This window comes from Pituophis catenifer, unplaced genomic scaffold (assembly GCF_029215685.1).
Source record: "Pituophis catenifer annectens isolate HBS135680 unplaced genomic scaffold, rPitCat1.0.hap2 SCAF_1, whole genome shotgun sequence".
Taxonomy (NCBI): domain Eukaryota; kingdom Metazoa; phylum Chordata; class Lepidosauria; order Squamata; family Colubridae; genus Pituophis; species Pituophis catenifer.
The window spans coordinates 354,911,734-354,933,384 of NW_027256881.1; the positions used below are offsets into that span (position 1 = coordinate 354,911,734).

Consider the following 21,651-nt stretch of genomic DNA (forward strand, 5'->3'; position numbering starts at 1 on the left):
CCGTTGCCATGACAACAAGGCTGCCCTGGACCACTCCGCCTTCCTCCGGGAGGGCTGGAGCAAGGCTGCCCATCGCCACCACAACCCACCCCAACAGCAGAGGGAGGAGGGAATCGCCCCAGCAGCCGCGGCTGGGACCAGGGGGGGAGGGGGGCGTTGGAAGGGCCAAGGTCCTGGGGCAGGAAGGGGTGGGACAGAGTGCAGCCCCCCAACCTCTCCACCCCACCCAGGAGCCAGCAGGGGAGACCAGGAGCCACAGGAAGGGACACCCCCCCCAGGGAGCTGTGGGGTGAGGGGTCACTAGAAACCCAGCCCACCCTGCAGAAATGTGCTGTTGGGCAAAGGGGGGGTGGGGGCAACCCTCTACAGTGCCACCTCCAGCCAATAGCATTTTAATCCTGCATCGATGGCAGCTGTTCTGGGGCTTTGCTCCCCCACCCAGCCCCTCTTCTCGCACCACAGGGGGTTTGTTTTGGGGGGGTTGATGTTGTGCGGACAGGCGGGGGGGGGGGGAGATCAGCTGCCTGCCTTTCAAGCCACGAAGTCAAAGACCAGCTTGGAGAGTCCTGCCTGGCTAGGCGAGAGAGCAGTGGAGGGCAGAGCGGGCACAATTCTCTTTATTTTGTCATGGGGTTGAGGTATCAGTCCATGTTTAAAAGTCCAGAACTTTCCCTGAACACGCAAGAAGTGGCAAAGTAGGAGGGGCCAGCCAGCACAGCCCCCCCTTCCCTGCAGGTGGTCTTTTGAAGGCCCAAGAGGGAGACGAACTGCTCTGCTGGCACAGGACATGCCCGGTGATGCCAAGACTGGCCAGACCCTTCATGGAGAGAGGGGAGAGTGTGTGTGTGTGTGTGTGTGTATGTGTGTGTGTGTACACATGGGCAGGGCCTGTTCGGATGGTGGGACAGCAAAGGCCAGCAAGGGTTGGGGGCTGCCTGGCATGGAGTGAGGCAGTGGCTCCCCACCCCAGCTGCTCCTCCCAGCCCAGCTCTGGCCCAAAAGGCTCCAGCTGGCTCAGGGTTCAAGTCAGGCAAATGGCACTCTGACAGTTGGGGGGGAGCAGCCAGAGGTGGGAGAAGGGCTGGAGTGCAAAGCCCAACTGAGGAAGAGGGAGGGAGGGGGGAGGGGGCACTGCAGGCCCACAACTAGAGATCAAAAACTGGCACCGACCCAGCAGGGCAGCAGCAGGGACCCCTGGGGAATCCCCCCCACTCTCTTTGGGGCAGGTTTTGCCCTTCTGGGGGGCGGCTCATCCCTGGGCAGCCTCAGAGGGCCTCCATTTCTGGAGTAATTGGGGGGCAGGCACAGAGACCAAGGCAGGCCAAACCCCAGGGAGGGGGATACTTGGGGGTTCCCAAGTCAGCAGAAGAGGCAGGGGTCTTCTGCCTCCCCTCCGCCACGGGGTGAGGGGCCCTTTGGGGGAGAAAGGGGCAGAAGGCGGGCCCTCTGGGTCCCCAAAGAGAACTGAAGCACTGGGGGTCTTGGGAGAGACCAGCTTCGACCCCTCTGGGGGTGGGGAAGGCAAGAGGGGCCCAGGCCAGAATCCTGACCCCATTTGCAGAAAGGGGGGGGGCAAGTCTGCACCTCAAGTGGGGGGCTGGGAGCTGCTGAAGCAGTCAAGGGGGCCTCCTGAGTTGGGGGTCTTCAGGAAAGGGAAGAACAGGGAGGCGGAGCTGCAACTCACCCAGTCTCCCTGCGCTGGGCTAGATATCGGGGTGGGGCGGGGCGGGAGCAGAGCTGCCCATTTCAGGGGTGGAGGCGGTACAAGGAAGAATGGGGGGACCCTTCTGGGATGAATTCGGCCTCCCCTCCCCACCAGCTCAGGAAGGCAGCCAGGAAATGGGGTTGGGGTGCAGGGGGTGAGTGGGCTCCGGTCTCTCGAGGCCCTCCCTGCCCCATTCCTAGGGGGCCCTAATAGCCCTCCAGAGCAAGTGGGGGGAGAGCAGAGGGAAATGACCGGGTGGGGGGGAGGAAGGGCCTGGAGGGGGCGGGGGAGCAGCTCCCCCCTCGGTCTCATTTCTGGCTGTTGTAGGTCGCGTGCCGCTGGTTCATGGGGTTCTCGGGGGACTTCATCCACTCCTTCTTCAGGAGCTGCTTCAGCTGGGACAGGCGCATGTTGGGGTTCTCCTGCTTCAGGCGGGGCAGGGTCTCCTCTTCGAAGGCTGAGAAGGCTGCCTTCATCCGGCGCTCCGGGTGCCGGTCTGGGTCATCGGCCACGCTGCAGGGAAGGGTGGCAAAAGGGTGAGCGAGGGGCGCCCAGCCCCACCTGCCCCCCCCCCACAGCACAGGCCCCCATCCCCAGGGCTCCTCCCGTCCGGCAGAGGAACCCCAAGATCCCTCCCCTCCCTGGCCCAGACGCCACTTTGCAGCGCGTCCAGGAGAGGAGCCTCCCAAACTGTGAGGGGCTCCCAGGGCTGCTGAGGGTCCCACAGGCTCTCTTCAGCCTCCCAGGAGGAGTACGGACCCCCAGCCTTGGGCCCTTTTTAAAGAGGGGAGCTGCAGCCCCTCCCCTGCTCCTTCTACTGGGGCAAAGCCCCCTGGGAGCAAAGCCTCCCCACTCTGCAGCCTCTAAGGCTCCCAGGTGCCCCACATGCCAACTTGGCTAGCGGAAGAGGAGGGCGCCCTGCCCGGCCAGGCTCTCCACTGGTGAGGGGTTCCCAGAGACCCGCTGCACCCTGACTGTGAGGGAGGCGCTCGCCCCCTGTGCCCCCAGGAGAGCCGCCCAGCCACACCTGAGCACCGCGATGGCCTCCTCAATGGTGCGGGCTTCCACCGAGCCCTCTTCCAGCACCCGCCGGTTCAGGTTCTCCTCCAAGGGCACCTCCAGGTGGCTCTTCGGCTTCTCTGCGGGGGGGGGGGGGGAGAGAAACGGCAGGGTTAAACTCCACCCGGCCCCTCTGGTGGCGGGGAAGCTGCCTCCACAAGAAAGACCTCCATGCCCAGCCCTCAGGGCCTCCGGCAGGTCTCCTGGCCAGCCCCCTCCTGTCCACGCCCCACTAGAGTCCAGCCGCCCCTTCCCCCACCATGGTGCTTGGGGATCCCCAACGGGGCTCCTCACCACTGCCGGCAGCGTCCGTGCTCTCCTTCAGCTCCTTCCGGAGAGCCTCGTCGATCTGGGCCCGGGTGATCTTGCTGGGGCCGGGGGGCTTGGGGGCCTTGCCCTTCATCCTGGCATCCTCCTCCTCCAGCAGCCGCTGCAGCTCCTTCTTCCGCTCCAGCTGCTCCAGGCGGCGCTTCTCCCGCTCCTCCTGGGGGGGGGGAGAGAGAGATGGGGGGAGCCCCGTGTGAGATCACAGCCCTCCCCCCAAAAGAACAGCTGGCATTCAGGGCAGTCAGAAAAAAATACCCTCGGGTCCCTTGGAATCCGTAGTCCAAGAGCTCTGGAGGTGAGGGGGCAGGACCACTTAAGACAGAGGGGCTCGCTCTTGGCTGCAAGGGCCCCCAGAGGCCACAGGGTGCGGGCAGGCGCCTGCTTCTCTGGCCCCGCAGAGGCCTGCAAGATCTGGTCATTGCAGATAATGAACCTCAATCCAAGTTTCTTCAGACTTCCTGTGGAGTTTCCTGGCCTGGTGAGGCTGGCCTCGGTCTCTGCTCCCCTTCCTCCTCTGTCCCTCTTTCCAGAGTCTCAACATTGTCTCTGTATTGGACTTCCGGTTTGGCATCACGGTGAGACAGTCGGGGAAATAGCAGACTGATGAATCCCGCGAAAATCCCGGCTGCCGAACCGCCGCAGATGGGTCTTCGGACCAGAACCGTCCTGCAGGGACGGGGAAAAAGGAGGGGTGCCTCGGACGACCAAGTGGAATAGGCAAGTTCCTCGGAGGTCAGAGGGAACCCACTGTGAGTCGGCGGCGGGGGGCGGCAGCCATGGCGGCTCCCACGAAGCTGGGACAAGCGGGCTAAGAGATATGCAGGAGGAAAGTGGATTGAAACGGAGCATTTTGAAGCCGGATGAGTGACAACCAACCCAGGCTTGCAACAACCCTTAGAGCAATATTATTATCTATAAGACCCCTAGCTTTAAAACAGCAGCTGAACAACAAAGGGGCTATGGAAAGTTTAAAATGAAACTTTAAAGAGACAAACACCCGATAAACAATTAACTCTAGAACAGAACTAATGGAACTAAATATCGAGACATGGTGGAAAGACTGGATATTTTAAAATTGGAACTGGATCTTTAAAAAAAAGATTTGATATTTTTAAAATCAAAGGAGAAGAGTAATTAAATTAGACTGTTATATAATTGTAACAAAATGGATACTTGCATGACTAATGGAAAATGTGGATTGTAGAGGGACACCTGGTCTAAAAAGGAACATTGTAATTCGTCTTTGTTATGGAAAATTTTGAACTTTACAGATAACAGTCGTGGAAGGAGTTTTTTTTCCCCGTCTGCAGGCAGTTTGACTTTGGTGAAAAAGAAAAGGAAACTATAATGGAACTCCTATAATTGGAATAATAACAATTTAAGAAACTGGCGCAGGAATAGAAGAAGGATCTAGCGCAGACTCAAGAGAAGGGAACTTGATGCATTTTATCCAGATTAAAAACAAGAAAAAGACTTAATATGACATGAAGACTTTAATATGAAGACTTTAAAAATGGAAGGAAATATATGCTAGCAGGTGAGAAAGTGAAGAAATGAGGTAGACACAGCTGGAAAAAGGAAAAAGATTAAAACAATGTGATTAAAAATGAAATAATGTATAGGTGGTAGTAATAATAAAAAGGAGGTTTTTATAAGATAATTATGGCTGTATAAGAATATGAAGAAGAATATGATATAGATATATAAAATTGAAATATTGATGGAAATTAGAATATAAGAGAAATCAAACATGTTAAAAGAGATTATTAAATATATACAAAGTTATGTTTCAAGCAAGAACCATGTCTCAATGTTAAATTGTGATTAAAAAGGATAATGATAAATATGATTAACTGAAATAAGCAACGTATAGATGGATAGAAACAACAAAAAATAGGAGGATGCTGAGATTAATAGCAAAGTTAACTATGATTATGCTGTGATTAACAGCCAAAAAACAAAAATGATTATGTTGGGCAGGACAAAAAAATAAAGAGGATTTTGCTGGGAGTAACAGCAAAAATGAAATGATTATGTTGCGTTTAGCAACATAGAGAGAGATAAAGATGTTAAGTTTAATAATAAAAATAAAATGACTATGCTGAGATTAACAGCCAAAAATAAAAATTATTATGCTGGGTAGGAGAGCTAAAATGAGGAGTATGCTGAGGTTAACATTAAAAATGAAATGTATAAGTTGGGTTTAATAACAGAAATAAAGATGATAATGCTGAGTTCAACAGTAAAATAAAATGATTATGTTGGAATTAACAGCCAAAAAAAAAAAAAATGATTATGTTGGGAACAGTAAAAATGAAATGATTGTATTGGGATTAATAGTAAAGTAATGAAGATGATTATATTGGGAGTAATAGTTAAATATTTTTTAAATGTTTATAATAACTGTAATGATTTATATTGTTAAAATATATCCATCTAAGCAAAAAGGAAGAGAAAAATGGAATGATATTTGGTTAGGATTTAAGATTTAAGTAACGGGTTTTTGGGATAATGCCATAGTTAAATTGATAGAATTTAGGGAAATAACTGAGTAAAATATTAAGTTGTGTTAATTAGAAGTTAAGATTTGTTAGTGATTTGTATTAATTTGTGACTGGGTCAATGCTTCGTTTTGGAAAAGAAGTGCTTTATGTTTGTGTTTTAAAAAAATAAAAAAACTTTTTTCAAAAAACAACAACAACAACCACATCGTCTCTTTATTGTGGCGACCAGAATTGGGTTCCCTGTTCCAAGGGTGGCCCTGAGGCTTCTGGTGCTCTTTGAGTCCAGGCCTCCCGGATGACTTTCTCCAGGCCCTGGAGGCCAAAGGGGGCCTTTTTTCTCCTCAAGGGCAAGGATAAGGATAAGGAGCGGCCATCGTGGAGAAAAATCCCTCTGTGGTTGCTGACTGACACGAACGAAGGGCACGCAACCCTCAGTCTGTGGCTCCTGGACGTGGCTCATTACGAGGCCTTGAAAGATCCAGGGCTACATTTGTTGTTCTGCCCCACTGGCTGGAGGCGGCTGGCGGGGCTCCAGGGCGCAGCATAGATTTCCCCCCAAGGTCTCCTCTTCTCTCCAAGGGTTGCAAATCTCTTTTCTCTTTCTCTCTCTCTCACACACACACACACACCATTTCTTTCTCAACTCTTTCAGAGACACGGTTCTGAGTTCGAGTTTCCTTTTTCAAGAGTGCCTGGACAGGTAGTCTACTTTGGAAGCTGGCAATTGGGGGGGGGGGAGGCGAGGGGGACGGTCCCCAAAGGGACTCTGAGCTCCTGGGGGTGGGGGGTGGGGAGGGTGCCTGCCTTTGTTCCTTGTGCCATGCTCTGAACTGGGCAGAGCCTCTCCTCAACTCATCCCTCCACCTGCCCATGCTCCAGCTGAGTCAGCCGGCCATGCCCCCTCCCCTCCCTGCCCCTCTTCGGCCTGTCAGCACAGATGCCAGCATAACCTCCCCGACTGTGAAGTGCCAAGCTGCAGTGTGTGTTTGTGTGTGTGTGTGTGTGAGAGAGGGAGAGGGAGAGATGGAAAGCAGGAGGTGATGAGTTCCAGTCCTGCCTTAGGCATGAAAGCCAGCTGAGTGGCCTTGGGCCAGTTGTTCTCTCTCAGCCCAGCCTACCTCACAGTGCTGTTGTGGGAAAACAGGAGGAATAAGGTGTGTTGAATGCGTTTGCCACCTGGAGTTATTTGTCAACAGAATAAAGGCGGGATAGAAATAAATAGAATAAAACCAGAGTGTCTGGGCTTCCTACTGCCAGGGCACCATCCCCAGGCCTGATGGAAAGACCTTCTGAGGGACGTCTGAGGAGATTCTCCGTCATCCGGGTCATGGTTGTCCCAAAGGTGCTTCTTCCAAAGGCAACTGGGCTTCCTTGGTTTTTCCTTGAAGATGTTTCGCTTCTCATCCAAGCAGCTTCTTCAGCTCTGAATGAAGCAGCTTCTGTCAGAACTGGAGAAGCTTCTTGGATGAGAAGCGAAACGTCTTCAAGGAAAAACAAAGAAAGCCCAGTTGCCTTTGGAAGAAGCACCTTTGGGGCACGTTTTGAGGGCTTTCCGGAAGACCATAAAGGTTGGGGCCAACCTCCCCTGGAAGGTGTGTGTGTGTGGGGGGGGGGGGGATTGAGCACAAGCTTTACGCTGTCGATCCATGCCGTGGGGGGCTGCATTGGGAGAAGCAGCTGGTGCGGCCCAGGGTGGACTGGCAAAGGGCTCTTGCTTCAGTGGGCAGAGCACCTGCTGCTTCGTCCCTTTTTTGTCCACCTGCAGACCGGGAAACGGGCCCTGCCAAGCAGTCCAGCAAAGGGAGCCCTGGATACAGGCTGCCTGAAGCCCAGGTCTCTTCTCCAGGGCTCTCGGCCCGTCACTCAAGGATCAATTCTGCCCCGGAGGATTCCTGAATTTCCACATTCCAGGGCTGGGGTTCAACCCAGACACGCTCCAAGGATTGTAGAGCAGGAAATCCCAGGATCCTCCCATTCCCACACCTCTAGCAGGACACGGGAGGAGCCACTTGGGCTGCCTTGGGTCCACCTGAGGCTTTGGCCGCCAGACTTCCCCCTCCACAGAACCCCCTCGCCTTCCTCCCTCCCTTTTCTCCTTCCTCCCTCCCTCCCTCTCTCCCTTTCCTTCCTTCCCTCCCTCCCCCCCTCCCTCCTCCGGACCGAGCGAGGAAGCCCACCAGGCTACCTTTCTCTGCTCCTTGCGCATGACGTGCTTGTCCTCGTCCTTCCAGAAGGCATCCTCCAGCTCTTTCTGCCGCTTGGCATCAGCCGCCGCCTTGGCCTCGGCCTTCCTTGCCCGGGCAGCGGCTGACTTGGTGTTCTCCCCTTGGAACTTCTTGGGCATCCCGCAGGGTGCTCACGCCTGCGCAGCCGGCCAGAAACAGAAGTCGGTTAAAAGGGCTGCATGGGAGCTGCCATCCTTCGCTCACACCTATGCTCCGCCAGAGGCCAGTCTGCCATTCGCTATGGGGGGGGAGGGAGCGTTGTGGGGGGGGGAACCGAAAGGAGGAGGAGAGACCGAAGGCAATCCTGACTTCCAGTCTGGAGACGTCCCAAAGCCACGGACCTGGGAGTGGCCTGCAACCCCTGTCCATCTAGCCAACCCCTGCAGGGACAGTTACCAAAACCTCCTCTCTGGATGTGACTGGACAAGGGGGAGATATGGGGGGAGGGGGGAGTTAACCAGGGATTTTCTCTTCCTTCTGGCTTCGCTTACTGGAAGCGCTTGGCTCTAAGTAAAAGTGGCCTTTTCCCTACAAATGGAGCCGAGAGTCTTTCTTTGCTGGGGCAGGTCTGACCGGCTGTCTTGGGAGGGAGGAGTGACATCATCCTGAGCCAGCATGCGTGGGAATCTTGGGGTTTTTTCCTCCTTTATTCAACTTGAAAAGAAATAAGTAGCAATTTCGGTGTATTTTAACTCAAACTATGTGGCCTAAATATACATAAATACAAATGCAATACGGCTGGTCCTTGACTTACTATTACGACCAGAATTTCTGTTGCTGAGTGAGTGGTGCCCAACAGTACAATCTTTTTTTGCTACAGTCGTTAACCCAAAGGTGCTTTTCCAAGGGGGAACTGGACTTCCTTTGTTTTTCCTCGAAGACGTCTCGCTTCTCCTCCAAGAAGCTTCTTCAGTTCTGACTGGATGGTGGAGGATGGATGGATTTATACTCCTTGCTGTCATCTGGTTGTCAGCAACCTTGAGGCCGCTTGGGGCTTTATCTGAGCCCCCAGGAGGCAAATGGATGTGGAACCTTCTTGGAACCGAATATAAATCCTTCCATCCCCCACCATCCAGTCAGAGCTGAAGAAGCTTCTTGGACGAGAAGCAAAACGTCTTCAAGGAAAAACAAAGAAAGACCAGTTGCCTCCTGAAAAAGCACCTTTGGGACAACCAGGACCTGGAAGACATTTAGCTGCCCTGTTTCCCCCAAAATAAGACACCCCCTGATAATAAGCCCAATGGGGCTTTTGAGTGCATGGCAAGAAGGCCAAGCGCTTATTTCAGGGTTTAAAATAATATAAGACAGGGTCTCATTTTCAGGGAAACACGGTATATGCACTTTGGGATGTCCATGGTTATTAAGCGAATTTCTGCAGCCCTGGGGTTGTTGAGTGAGTCCTGCTTCTCCCACTGACTTTGCCAGAAGCTGGCTGGGAAAAATGCAGGGAGTGGCCCCATGACCTGCGGATGCGGCAACCCCCATAAATACAAACGCTGATTGCCAAGCACCTGAGCTTTTATCCTGTGGTCATGAGGGTGCCGCCATGGTCGTAAGTGTGGAAAACGGACATAAGAATGTAAGTCAAGGACTACTTGTACGGATAAGCCTGGGGGTCTCTTCCCAGTTATGATCCTATGGGCAAAAGAGATGCCTCTATAAGAGGGGCGTCAAATTCAAAGCCGGCGGCCTCATCCGGCCCACCGGGTGCTTAGATCTGGCCCATGCGGCCGCCCTCGAAACAGCAAAGGACCGGCCTGCAGTGCCTCTGCCAGCAAAAACAGAACTCGGGTGGGGCTCCGTTTTCGGTCTCAGAGGGCTGCAGGAGGCCATTGCAGCTGAAAACGGCCCCCTGGGAGGCCATGCGTGGTGTCCCCCCCCCCCCCCTGAGCTCCATTTTCGCTGGCAAAGGGCTAGCAAAACAAACTAAAAACAAAACCAAAGGAGAAATGTTTCCCCTTTTGCATTTGAGCATGCAAGTAGGCACAGGAAAGGAGGAAGGGAAAGAAAAAGAGGGGAAGGTGGGAAGAGAGCAAGGAAGGAAAAATAAGGAAAGAGGGGAAGGGAGGAAGGAAGGAAGGAAGGAAGGGAGGGAGGGAGGGAGGGAGGGAGGGAGGAAGGGTGGAAGGGTTATAATGAGAGGGAGGGAGGGTCTGAGGGAAGTCCTGCCTTAGCACTTGGCCACTAGAGGGGCCCCTGACACCTGTGGGTGTGGAGTTGGCCACGCCTACCCTGGCCTCACCCACCCCTGAGGTCAAACACAATCGTGATTCGGCCCTCAATGAAATCGAGTTTGACACCCCTGCCCTATAAGCTTCTGTGGGCTTTCCCCCAAATGCCCAGCGAGTAACTTGGGACATCCAGCCTGGAGGAAAAGGCCGAGGAGAGGCAGGGCAGCTGGACTCAGGCCCATCCAGGGGTCAGCCGCTCTTCTCCAGGGGAACAGAGGCCAGAAATAACAGCTCCATGTTGCAGCTACTTACGCCTCCCTCAATCCCACGGAAACATCTCCTTACAGGTAGACCTCGACTTAACAATCATTCGCTTAGTGACCATTTAAAGTTACAACGGCACTGAAAAAAAAGTGACGGATTTATGACCGTTTTTCACACTGAGGACCGTTCCAGCATTTCCCCCCCCCCGCCCCCCAGTGATGTGATCAAAATTCAGGCACTTAGCAACTGGCTGATACTTACGACAGTTGCCGTGTCCTGGGGGCCACGCGATCAGCTTCTGAGACCTTCTCACCCGCAAAGTCCATGGGGAAGCCAGATTCACTTAACAACCGTGTTACTAACTTAACTGCAGCGATTCACTCGACCACTGTGGCAAGAAAGGTCGTAAAATGGGGGCAAAACTCAATTTAACTAATGTCTCCCTTAGCAAGGGGAATCTGGGGCTCCGCTGTGGTCGTAAGGCGAGGACTACCTGTGCAGGCAGGATCCACAGGAGAGTGGGCCAGTCCCCTCAAAGAGGCCGGGGGGAGGGGGGAGTCCCTGGGGGGGTCCAGAAGAGGCCGGGTGGGGGGGTGCAAAATTACCTTTCCTGTAGGATGCAGAAGGTGGGGTGGGGTCATTTGTGGGGTCACCTCCAGCCCTATTTAATCCCCCCCCCATACACACACCATCCTCCTCCTCCTCCCCAAAGCCAACCCCGTCCCAAGTGGGAATGGCCTGTTCTGAGTTCGAAACACATCTCCACCCCCCCCACCCCTTCAAAGCGGCTCCTGGCTTCAGGCCCCAAATAGGGATCCTCCTTTTGGTTTCCCCCTTTTCCCCCTGCGCCTCCCAACCTTCGAGGCGAGTCTTTCTCCGCCTCTGCGGCTTTGAGAGCGGGGGAACTACAGCTCCCAGGATCCCCCGGCTAGGCTGGCTGGGAGTGCTGGGAGTTGTAGTCCCCCCGCCCTCAAAGCCGCAGAGGCCCCGAGAGGCCCCCACCCTTATCGGGGCTCCTTATCCGGGAGGAAAGAGGGTCGGCGGGGCCCCCGGAAGCCCCTCCGGCCGCGCCTAGGCCCTCGTTCCCGGGCCCCGCTTCACCGGCGGAGCGGAGGCCGAGCTCCTCTCGGCCGGGGACAGGCTCGACCCGCCGCAGCCCCTACCTGCCACTGCCGCCGCCGCCGCCGCCGGGGGGAGTCGCAGCCTTTGGACGTCACGGCGCGCCCCGCACCTCAGGGCGGAAACGGCGGCCGGATTCCGCCCCTCCGCCGCCATGTTTGTCGAGGGCGGTTCCTATCTGAGTTCAGGCTAGCGTTCCCCTCTCCCGCACCTGGCCACCGGTCCCGTTTGTTTCGCACTTTCCTGACTCTCCGCGCGGAAAGAACGGGGGAGGAAACAAGACGGCCGCGCCCCCGCCTGGGAAGGCTTTTGAGCGTTGCCCCTGTAAAGATGGATCAGGAACAAAGGGGTTGCCCATAGCCAAGATGGCCGCCGGCGCGTTCCTCTACTGATTTCTCTGCGCTTGCGCATCTCTCGCTGCGAAGGCTTGTCCCCATCCATGGGCGAACCCAAGTGGATATGTATGACGTATGGCTGCCGATCCTCTATAATTTACGAGGACCCGTTGTCATGGTAACGGCTTGGTTGCCCCCTGGACAGCTCCACCGAACAGTTGTTAAGGGCAACCACCTGTACAAAGATGGCGTCTTTGGCTTCGACGCCCGCAAGACGTGCGGAATCCAAGCTGCCTTAATAAAGGGGCCGGTCTTGACCAGGATGGGAGACCACCAGGAGATCCAATGGGCCAACATTTACCGTTTTCCTGCTTTTGCAGGTTGGAGTGGAAAAATCAAGACCTCCCATTCTCCTGCTCATCTGTCCCCATCAGATCTCCAGAAAGAGACAAGCAAACTGGAGGGCTCAGCTTTTAGTGGTTCCAATGCCCGCAAGAATTCATCTGTGGATATTGTGCCTGGCTCAAAGAGCTGTGAGAAACAGGATGCAGAACTGCCCCACCCGATCTGGAGGGGCACCGAATATTCAAGACCCCCAAGGACCAAATGAGCCCATTTCCAAGAAACAACTGCCCGAGGACACCCCTGTGCAACGGCACAGAGGCTGCAGAAAAAGCACAGAACGATCAAATTTAGTTTTTAAAGATGCTTATAATTTATTGCACTTCCTACTGGCTCTTCCCACCAAAACTCAAGACCAGGAAGGAGCCTTGAGGGTTGGTAAAGAGGAGGCTTTTTGCGTGTGTGTGTGTGGAGAGAGGGAGGGAGGGAGAGAGAGAGAGAGAGAGAGAGAGAGAGAAGTTGGCAGGAGGAAACCTGGCTGATGGGGCTTGCCAAGTTCTGGCTTTATAGCCATCGTTTCAAGCCATTTTCCAAACATTATTTTAAAAATCATAAATTCCTCTTCCGCGAAGTAGGTGGTTTCCACTAAAAGTACTTTTGGTGAGTTTCCTTGTAGCACCCCACTTCACCCCTGTGCTTTTGGGGGAGGGGGGTGTTTCTAACTGGCCTACATTCGTCTGCTGCAGTTTGGGGCTGGGGGCAGCTGGGGGGTGGGTGTTACACAGCCAAAACTCTGAATGGGAAAGCAGGAAAGTTCCCAGATTCCAGACCAGGATCCAAGATAAATCAGGAAGATTGAAGCATCCCCTTGGAAGGTGGTCAGGGGTCCTGAGAAGACCCTTCCGCCACCAAGCAGCTGACACAAAGCAGGCGGCCAAAGCACTACAGACCCCACGCTGGGGCTACCCCCCTTTTGAAGTGAGACCCTGCCTTGGATCTAGCTGCTCCTGTGCTTCCACCCAAGGGGGTCTCTCTCAGCTTGCATAAAACTCCCCCAGCCATCCCGTTCCAATGTGCTGGAGATCTCCACCCAGGCAGCCAAGCTTCCACTAATTTGCATGGCTCTGAAAAAAAAGTAGGGGCTGATGAGTCTCAGGGCAGTAGGACCCCAAAGAGCCTTGAAGGGGAAGGAGGAGGGAAGGGGGTGGGTCCCCCAGACTGCTGCTTGTGATCCCCCAGGGGCCTCTTCCAGGCTCCTGGGAGAGCCAAGTGTCAGACAGAAGTTGGCCTGATTCAGCAGGGCTCACTTAGTGTCTTCTTCTGTGGGCAGGGGGCAGTTTTCAACTCTATCAAGTGGGCTGGAGACCCTGTGGTCATTGTGAATAATCCCCTCCCTCCATTGGGACACCTTCTTTTAAAGCCCCCCACATTGGTGGCTGGGACAATACTTCAGGGAGAGACATCCCACCTCTTATCTCTGCAGCTTCTGAGGGAGGGTCCCTTTTGGCCTGACCTCTGCTTGCATTTGAAGAGGGTCTCCAGCGTCCTCCTGGGGAAAGAACAGCAGCCCCTGACATGCTTGGGCTCACCCTTTTCTGCACCTTCTCTCTTCCTTCCTGAAGCTGAGCTGGGTCGAAGATTGGCAGGAGGCATCTGGGACAACCTCCAAGGACCAACTACCACATGGGCAAAATTCTCTCTGGAAGCCCAACATGTCTCCAAACTACAGTTCCCAGCCTTCCTTGGGAAAGCCCGTGGACTTCCAGAAATTGACCACAAAGGAGGTCTCCGCATTTCTTCACCACTTGCTACTTTTAAGAAAAGGGTGAACTATGGACTTGGACAGTGTCGGAGGGGCTTCCCATTTTCTAGCAGAGAAAAATATTGTCTGGGTTGAGGAGGGGCTCTCCTCTTTGCTGCGTGTGTGTTTTGCACAACGACACACCCACGCCCACGTCTACTTGGAAAGGGGCCCTCAGGAGCTGCTGGCGTAAGGCAGATTCGGGAGAGAAACGGCCCCCAGGTGAGGAACGTGTCCGCCCGCTTGGGGAGGGGTCTTTGCGTTCATCCCTTGGAGAGGCAGCCAGTTCAATGTCCTCCTGCTCTCCCACCACCCTCCGACCCTAGACGCAGGTCTCTCGGAGGAGGTGGAAGCAGCCGTGGTCGAGAGCGTGGCAGGTACAGATGGACTCGGCAGAGCTCCTGGCCAGGGCCACCTCCCCCTCGGCCAGCAGGTTCTTCTCCTCCCCCTCGAAGCCAAGAGCCAGGGAGGCCGAGTCCAGTGCCTTCTTCTGGGGATCAGCAGCGTCCTCGGGGGTCTGTGTGGGGACAGGAGAAGAGCAGGAGTCAGCCCTGGGGCTTCCCCCACCTGAGTAGGCAGGCCGTCGTTCCGCTTGCCCAGAAGCCAAGAGCATCTTTGGGAGAGCAAAGGAAAGCAGCTTCTGTCTCTGGGCTGAGACACTGGACCTTCCCCAGAAGACAGGGGGAAAACTCTTCAACTTCACAAGACATGGACAGACGCAGCCATAGTTTCAACTGGGAAACTGTGGCCATCGTAGACCAAGCCAAGTCCAAAAACACCAGGGGATTTCCGGAAGCCCGGCACCCTGATAAATTGGCCATCAATGGGACACATAAACGAGACCTACATCCTGTGCAAAAGAGACACTCAGCAAGCCAAAAAAGGAACAAAAAGATCAAAACGCTTCCCCACCAATAATCAAGACCCAGATGAGCATAGAACAACTCCAGGATTAACTTCAGAGCAAAAATCAAGAAGTATACAATATCCCAGTCCGGGGACTGCCAAAAAAACCCATCAGTAAACAGCCCAACCAAAGAACCGGCAAGACCTCCCTCCCCTCCCCACCAACAGGGTCAGGGAGAGACACTAAGAACAACTGAGAGCAAACCCTCCCTCCTAAGACTGATGATGTTGCCTAGTTGGGCCGTGAAATGTCTGCAAGAAAACTACCAAGTTCAGAGAGCACCAAGGACCCCCTAATCCAACCCTGAGCTATAGATATTCTCCTTCATTGATTTCCCAGCCCCCCCTCCCCCCCTAAATACAGAAGGGCGATCCCTGAAATGATGGGGCAGCCCCGTTCTTGCCCACCTCCATGAGAAGCAAACTCTGCCTGGGCCGTTGTCAAAGCCACAAAATCGAATCTTATTTGGGGATCCCCAAAGAATCCCCACAGGAAGGCTGCTTCTGCGTTCTCAGGGACCTTCTTGGAGGAATTATGGATCCAACCACTCCCAGAGGCCCCCCCCCCCCGTTGCTGAGCCCCCGGGCACTCTGGCCCTCCTCCCTACCGTGTCCAATGGCCTCTTCATGACATCCCACCACAGCACTGCTGGCCGCTTGCTGTCCTCGCCAGCAGACCCTGAAATAAACCCCAGAGAAGTCAGGAAGCGATTCAGCCAAGCACGGCCTCCACGCTCAGCCCTGACCCACCAAAGACTTGCCCATCGTCAGCACAAGCCAGGCCTGGCCGCCCGCCCGGCTGCTTCCAGGACATGGGAAAGTCCCTCCTGGCCCTCCGGCCCAGGGTCCTCCCAGCAGGCAGGGGCTGCTCCCAGGGACTTTCTAGGGGTGGCAGAGAGGGCCTGGGTCCCCTCGTGCGGCTGAGCATGGAAAAATATCCTCCGGAGACCCCTTTTCACTCAAGCTGAGGGGAACTGGACCTACGAACCTCTTGCGGGCTAAGGATGCCCCCTTCTGTATCACAGAACCTAAGGGCTGGAAGGGGCCTGAGAGAGCATCTAGATCCCATCCCCTGCCTGGAAACACGGCTGCAGCAGCCTCTCTCCGGCTCTTCTGCTCCCCCCGGAGGGTCCTTGACCACGAAATGGGGAGGCCTCAGTGCCCCAGAGAGAGGCAGGGCCCCCCGGGGGCTCTATCCAGCCTCAAGGCGGGTGAGATGTTGCACCCAAGCCCGCCTCTGAAAGGGTGGCCTGTCCCAGAGGGGCCCTCGCCCACCGCCCTGCCCGCCTGCTTACCTTTCAGGCAGCTGGCCAAGAGCCCGGCAGCCACCGTGCTGAGGGTCCCCAGGGCACCATAGTAGAGGTAGGAGATGGCATAGAAGTCGTCTGCGATGGCTGGCCTGCAAGGGACACCACTTGGTCAGCTGCCTCGGGAGCGACCGGACGCCACCAACCGTCAACCTCCGCACTGCCACCACCTGCCCAGCCGAGCTCTTCCCGGCAAGCATATCCTTCCCCTGGGCCCTCTGCATGCAGCACTCTGCCCGCCTGTCTGCCTGTCTCTCCCCCCCCAATCTCTCTTTATTTATTTATTTTAGGAAATTTATATTGCCGCCTATTCGCACATGGTGACTCAAGGTGGCTTACAAGAATAGATCTATCTATCAGTCATCTATCTAGTTATTTATTTAAAAAAAGATGTAGACTCTAGATTTCTAGAGTGCAACAAAGATGATTAGGGGTTTGGAAGCTAAAACGTAACAAAGAACAGTTGCAGGAACTGGGTAATGGCTCGTTTAAGGAAAAGAAGGCTTGGGGGGGGACACGATAGCAGTCTTCCAGTATTTGAGGGGCTGCCACAAAGAAGAGGGGGTCAGCCTGTTTTCCAAAACACCAGAGGGCAGGACAAGAAGCAACAGATGGAAACTAATTAAGGAGAGAAGCAACCTAGAATTAAGGAGAAACTTCCTAACAGCAAGGACAATTAACCAGTGGAACAGCTTGCCACTAGAAATTGTGGGTGCTTCATCACTGGAGGCTTTTAAAAAGAGACCGGACAGCCACTTGTCTGAAATGGTAGAGGGTCTCCTGCCTGAGTTAGGGGGTTGGACTAGAAGACCTCCAAGGTCTCTCCCAACTCTGATGTTCTGTTATTCTGCTTTGCTCTGGTGCTGAAAACTCCTTATTTTTACTCCTTATAATAGCCCATGGAAGCCAGGATCCTCTAACCCCCCAGGCTGGGGATACTGGGGATTGCAATCCCCACGGTGGAGGAACTGGAAGGGAGGGGCAGAGGAGGAGGTGGCCCTCAGAGTGCGCCAGTCGGACTTCGGAAGAGGAAGGGAGTGTGAGGAGGAAGCCAAAAGGAGATCCTGGGGGGGCCCCAAGGGGGCGGAGTCTGAAGCGCCCCCTCCCCCCCCCCCCGGAAGGAAGCCAGCTCAGCCTTTCTGCTCACCTCTCTGGCTGCTCCAAGGAGGTCCAGGGGGGCAGCGGCCCGTAGAGCAGGGTGCTGTTGGCCCCCTGGGAGACGTTGTAGAGGGGGCAGAGAGCTGCGTGGGAGGGCAGGACGCCCATGGTGCCAGCACTGGGTGGATAGAAGGTGCCCCCCACAGCGACCCAAAAGGAGAGGAGGAAGCCAATGCCGAGGCCGGAGAAAACACCCTGGAAGAGAAGAGGCGGCCATGGTCAACCCCGGCCAAGTCCTGGCTTACTCAGGAGGAGACCCGGCCGGGGGAAGGGGGGGCAGGAGGGGGACACCCAGGAATTCCCACAACTGTTTCTGCAGCAAAGGCAGAAATAGGCTCACAGAAGCTGCTTCATCCAAGCCCAGGAAAAGTGAGGCAGGTTGCCAGGTTGGCCTCCCCCACCCCTTGCTCCTCCTCCCCCCGCAGCCCCCAGGGGCCAAAACGGACCCTCCCTTGGCTCCCCCCTGCAAGCGCAAGAGCCACACCTGAAAGACTACTAGCAAGAGCAGATGGAAAGCCCCCCCACTCTCCGGAGCACTGCCCCCCTCAGGTCTGGATCCTGTCTTTGCCCCTCCCCCCATTGGTGCTGGCCAGAAGCTGCCCCCCCCCCCCGTGAGACTCACCAAGGTGTTGCAGGTTGGAAAGAACATACCCAGGATGAAGGCTCCCAGGAGGGGCCCACTGATGACCCCCATGACCGTGAAGGAGCCCTGCCGGAGAAGCAAAGGGAGGGGTGAGGGGGGGCTGAATTAGCAGCAACCTCTCTGTCCATGCGAGAGCTGGGCAACCTCCCCAGGGCACAGGGGCTAGGGATTGGGACAGTGATAGGGAGGAGGAGGTTTGGGGGAGAGGAAAGAGAGGGGCTGCAGCACCTCCAGCCACTTGTCCAGTCTATTCGCCAAAAGTTAGGAGGGGTCTCCAAAAGGAACAGCCATCATGGGGAGGGGTCTGGTCCTGAGAGCCAGGGGCAGGAAGCTTTAGCAATGCTCCCATCCTTGCATTCACGTGTTCATAATTTGCCCCCAGATCCAGGGCACTGTTCAGAGAATGGAACCCCTCCCTCTGACACCCCCTGCCCTCCCCCACAGAAGAGAAGGGGCATTTCTGGGGGTGGGCAGTTGGTCTCTGCTGAAGAGGGAACCGTTGGGGGATGGGATGGGGCAAATGGGGAGGGGAGGAGGGAGGCAGTGAGAGGCCCATCATGGGCACGAGGGGGGGGGAGACTGACTTTCTGGAGTTGCGTACCTGCAGCACACCGCCTCCAAGCAAGGACGAAAGAGCCGCCACGGTGATGCAGGCAGTGCCGTAAATTAACGCTAGAAGGAAACAGCAGACACACAGACACACACACACTTTAACTGAAAGCAAAGGAAACTGAGTGTGCGTGGGGGGGGGTTGTGTGTATGGTGGCCTGTTTCGGAACAAGCCCACTCCCAGGCCGTTTGTGGGTCTCTGAGCTTCCCAAGAGCCAGAAACACTGGAGATTTTCAAATCTCAGAGTAGGGAGGCACCTTAGATGTCATCTAGTCACCCCTCTGTTTAATGCGGGACCCAGGAGAGCATTTCTGACCCCACCCCTGCTTCTGTTTAAAGACCTCCAGGGAAGGAGAACTCTCTACTTCATGTGGCAGGCGGTTCCCCTGGCTGCCAGCTCCCACGCCCGGGAACCTCTGCTTTTGACCCACTGCCCTGGTCCTGCCGTCATACACGGAGGCTGTTATCTTATCTCCCCTCTGACAACCTCTTGTCTGCAGGCAAAAGGTGCCACCCGCTCTCCTTCCCTGGCACGGGATAGAATCAAGAAACGACACGAGGTGCCAATGCCTCTCTAGAAGGCCTTGGTGAGAGCCCACTTGGAAGTCTGCATCCCGTTTGGGTCCCCACAATACAAAAAAGATGTTGAGTCTCTGGAAAGAGTGCAGAGAAGAGCAACAAAGATTATTGGGGGACTGGAGGCTAAAACATAGGATGAATGGTTGCAGGAATAGGGTATGACTAGTCTAATGAAAAAGGGACATGGTGGCTCAGTGGCTAAGACGCTGAGCTTGTTGATCGAAAGGTTGGCAGTTCAGCGGTTTGAATCCCTAGTGAGGCATAATGGGGTGAGCTCCCGTTGCTTGTCCCAGCTTCTGCCAACTTGGCAGTTCGAAAGCAGGTAAAAAATGCAAGTAGAAAAATAGGGACCACCTTTGGTGGGAAGGTAAGAGCGTTCCGTGAGCCTTTGGCCAGCCACATGACCACGGAGACGTCTTCGGACAGCGCTGGCTCTTCGGCTTTGAAATGGAGAGGAGCACCGCCCCCTAGAGTCGGGAACGACTAGCACGTATGTGCGAGGGGAGCCTTTTCGTCTACTGAAAAGAAGGACTAGGGGAGACATGAGAGCATCTTCCCGTATCTGAGGGGCTGCCATAGAGAGGAGGGGATTGAGTTATTCTCCAAAGCACCAGAAGGCAGAACAAGAAACAATAGATGGAAGCTTATCAAGGAGAGAAGCAACCTAGAATTAAGGAGAAATTTCCTAACAGTGAGGACAATTCACCAGTGGAACAGCTTGCCACCAGAAGTCATGGATGCTCCAACACTGGAAGCTTTGAAGAAGACACTGGACAGCCACTCGAATAGAATGGTATAGGTTCTCCTGTTTGAGCAAGAGGTTGGACTAGAAGACCTCTAAGGACCCTTCCAACTCTATTATTCTGTGCTTGGCTCCATCCCCAAATTAGGGTGCTTCCAGATGAGCTCCCCGGCCCCCTCCCCAGAATCTGGAGGGGGTGTCTTTCAATTCCCTGGGCCTTGACGCTTGCACCCCTCCCTCTCCTGGGTTTCCTCCCAGAGAAAGGAAAGGGTGGGGCTCCCCCTTTCCATGGGGCCCCGCCTGCCACTCACAGAGCCCCTTGGAGACCAGGGCGAGTTTCCGTGGCGACAGGGCGGGCATGTTGGGCTTGATCAGGTCCTCCACGGTGACGGCTGCCATGGCGTTGATGCTGGTGGAGGCCGTGCTGCGGGAGAGGAGGGCAAGAGGGCATCAGTGGCGGTGGGCAGCCTGTGGCCTGGCAAAGCCTCTTCCCTCCACACCAGAGACTGACCTCAAAGTGCCACTGTAAGCACAGGCCAGGAAGAGGCCGGGCACCCCCGGGCAGCTCTCGAAGATGTCCAGGACCAGGTAGGGCATGTACTGGGATGGAGGAGGAGGAGAAGCAGCCGTGAGTGGGAGAAGGGCAAAGGCCCCCTCGGCCGCAGGGCACAGAAGGGAGGAAGTGCCAGCCGAATGAGAGACCAGCTGAATTCCTGGCTGCCATGCCCTGCCCTGGATTCATCCTGGCTTCGGGGTGCAATTCTGGGGCAAAGGAGACAGGGAGGAGGTCTCGGGAAGGGGTCTCTGCACAGGAGCAGCAGGAGGAGGAGGAGGAAGAGCATCTGGTGGGGTCTGTGAATGGCCGGGGGATGCAGGGGTTGGCAGCCAGGGGAAGAGGTCGCCCTCCCTGCCTGGCCTTCAGTGCTGGCATCACTTGTGGTCTCGTGTCTAAGTCCCAACTGGGTCTGCCTTTGTTTCATTTGGGGAGGAAGTCAAGTCCCCCCACACACAGGAAAACGAGCGGCCCCGGCATCTGCTTGCTCTGGAGACCCCCAAGCTCCTCCCTCAAGGCCTCCCCCTTGCCCCCAGAAGAAAGAAACCTGCCCAGGTGCCCCCCACGTGCTTGGCAGCCCTGCTCTGCCCTTTGGGGGCTCACGTAACTCTCCTCGCCTTTCCTCAGCCTGCCCAACACAACCCTACCACGCTTCTCTGCCATGCTCTGCTGCCCCCCCCCCACCCAAGTGAAGGGGCTGTACCTGGTCAGGCGCCGAGATGTATCCGGCCAAGAGGGGGTCGCAGTCCTTGTAGAGCGCAAACATCACAATGCCACAGCCCACTGCGCAGGAGACAATGACGAAGAGCCCCACTTGATTGACCAGGAGGGCCCTGGGGGGAGGGGGGCAAGAAGAGAGATTAGGCCCAAGCGGGAGAGACGCTGCCCTCGTTCAGTGGGCAGAGTTGGCCAGAGGGAGGGAGGGAGGGAGGGAGGGAGGGAGGGAGATAGCATCGAAACCTGACAGTGCTTTCCAAGCGCCTTCGGTAACACCGGGGGGGGGGGAGAGCAGGGGCCAGAGTGTCTGCCTGGCATGGGAAGGGCCCGCTGGGCACAGTCCTCGCCCAGTCCCAGGAAACCAGAAGACAGGGGGGGGCATCACACGCCCCCTGCCCACCGTGACCCAGCCATAGGATGTGCCCCTGCCTCAATCCTACAGATGCTGCTCCCATCAGCCCAGGTGTGGCAGGTTCTGGGCTGCCCCCTCCCCAGCAGCAGCGCCTGCCCACCTGCCCAAACAGGACCCACGAGAGCCTGCCTGGATCCCACCCCTCTGGCCAGCTGCTTCAGAGCCAGGAGGT

The 21,651-nt window shown here is 55.6% G+C and overlaps 2 protein-coding genes across 2 annotated transcripts in view; both read right to left on the reverse strand.

The window, feature by feature from the left end:
• Positions 1–601: 601 nt before the first annotated feature.
• Positions 602–11,457, reverse strand: CCDC124 (coiled-coil domain containing 124). The gene is made up of 5 exons (XM_070944797.1): positions 11,419–11,457; positions 7,781–7,957; positions 3,059–3,248; positions 2,733–2,844; positions 602–2,218 (listed from the first exon to the last, which is right to left on the reverse strand). Exons 2-5 carry the CDS (start codon positions 7,937–7,939, stop codon positions 2,014–2,016), a joined length of 666 nt encoding a protein of 221 aa, XP_070800898.1. The 5' UTR covers positions 7,940–7,957; positions 11,419–11,457; the 3' UTR covers positions 602–2,013.
• A 2,717-nt stretch (positions 11,458–14,174) lies between these two features.
• LOC139314018 (uncharacterized) overlaps positions 14,175–21,651 on the reverse strand; it is a 32,481-nt gene continuing 25,004 nt past the window's right edge. Inside the window, exons 12-20 of the mRNA XM_070939528.1 lie at positions 21,054–21,183; positions 20,309–20,397; positions 20,109–20,221; positions 18,468–18,538; positions 17,846–17,932; positions 17,213–17,418; positions 16,054–16,157; positions 15,367–15,437; positions 14,175–14,369 (exon numbers count right to left, since the gene is read on the reverse strand). Of these exons, the coding sequence (XP_070795629.1) occupies positions 14,175–14,369; positions 15,367–15,437; positions 16,054–16,157; positions 17,213–17,418; positions 17,846–17,932; positions 18,468–18,538; positions 20,109–20,221; positions 20,309–20,397; positions 21,054–21,183 (1,066 nt within the window). The remainder of the gene's footprint in view (positions 14,370–15,366; positions 15,438–16,053; positions 16,158–17,212; positions 17,419–17,845; positions 17,933–18,467; positions 18,539–20,108; positions 20,222–20,308; positions 20,398–21,053; positions 21,184–21,651) is intronic.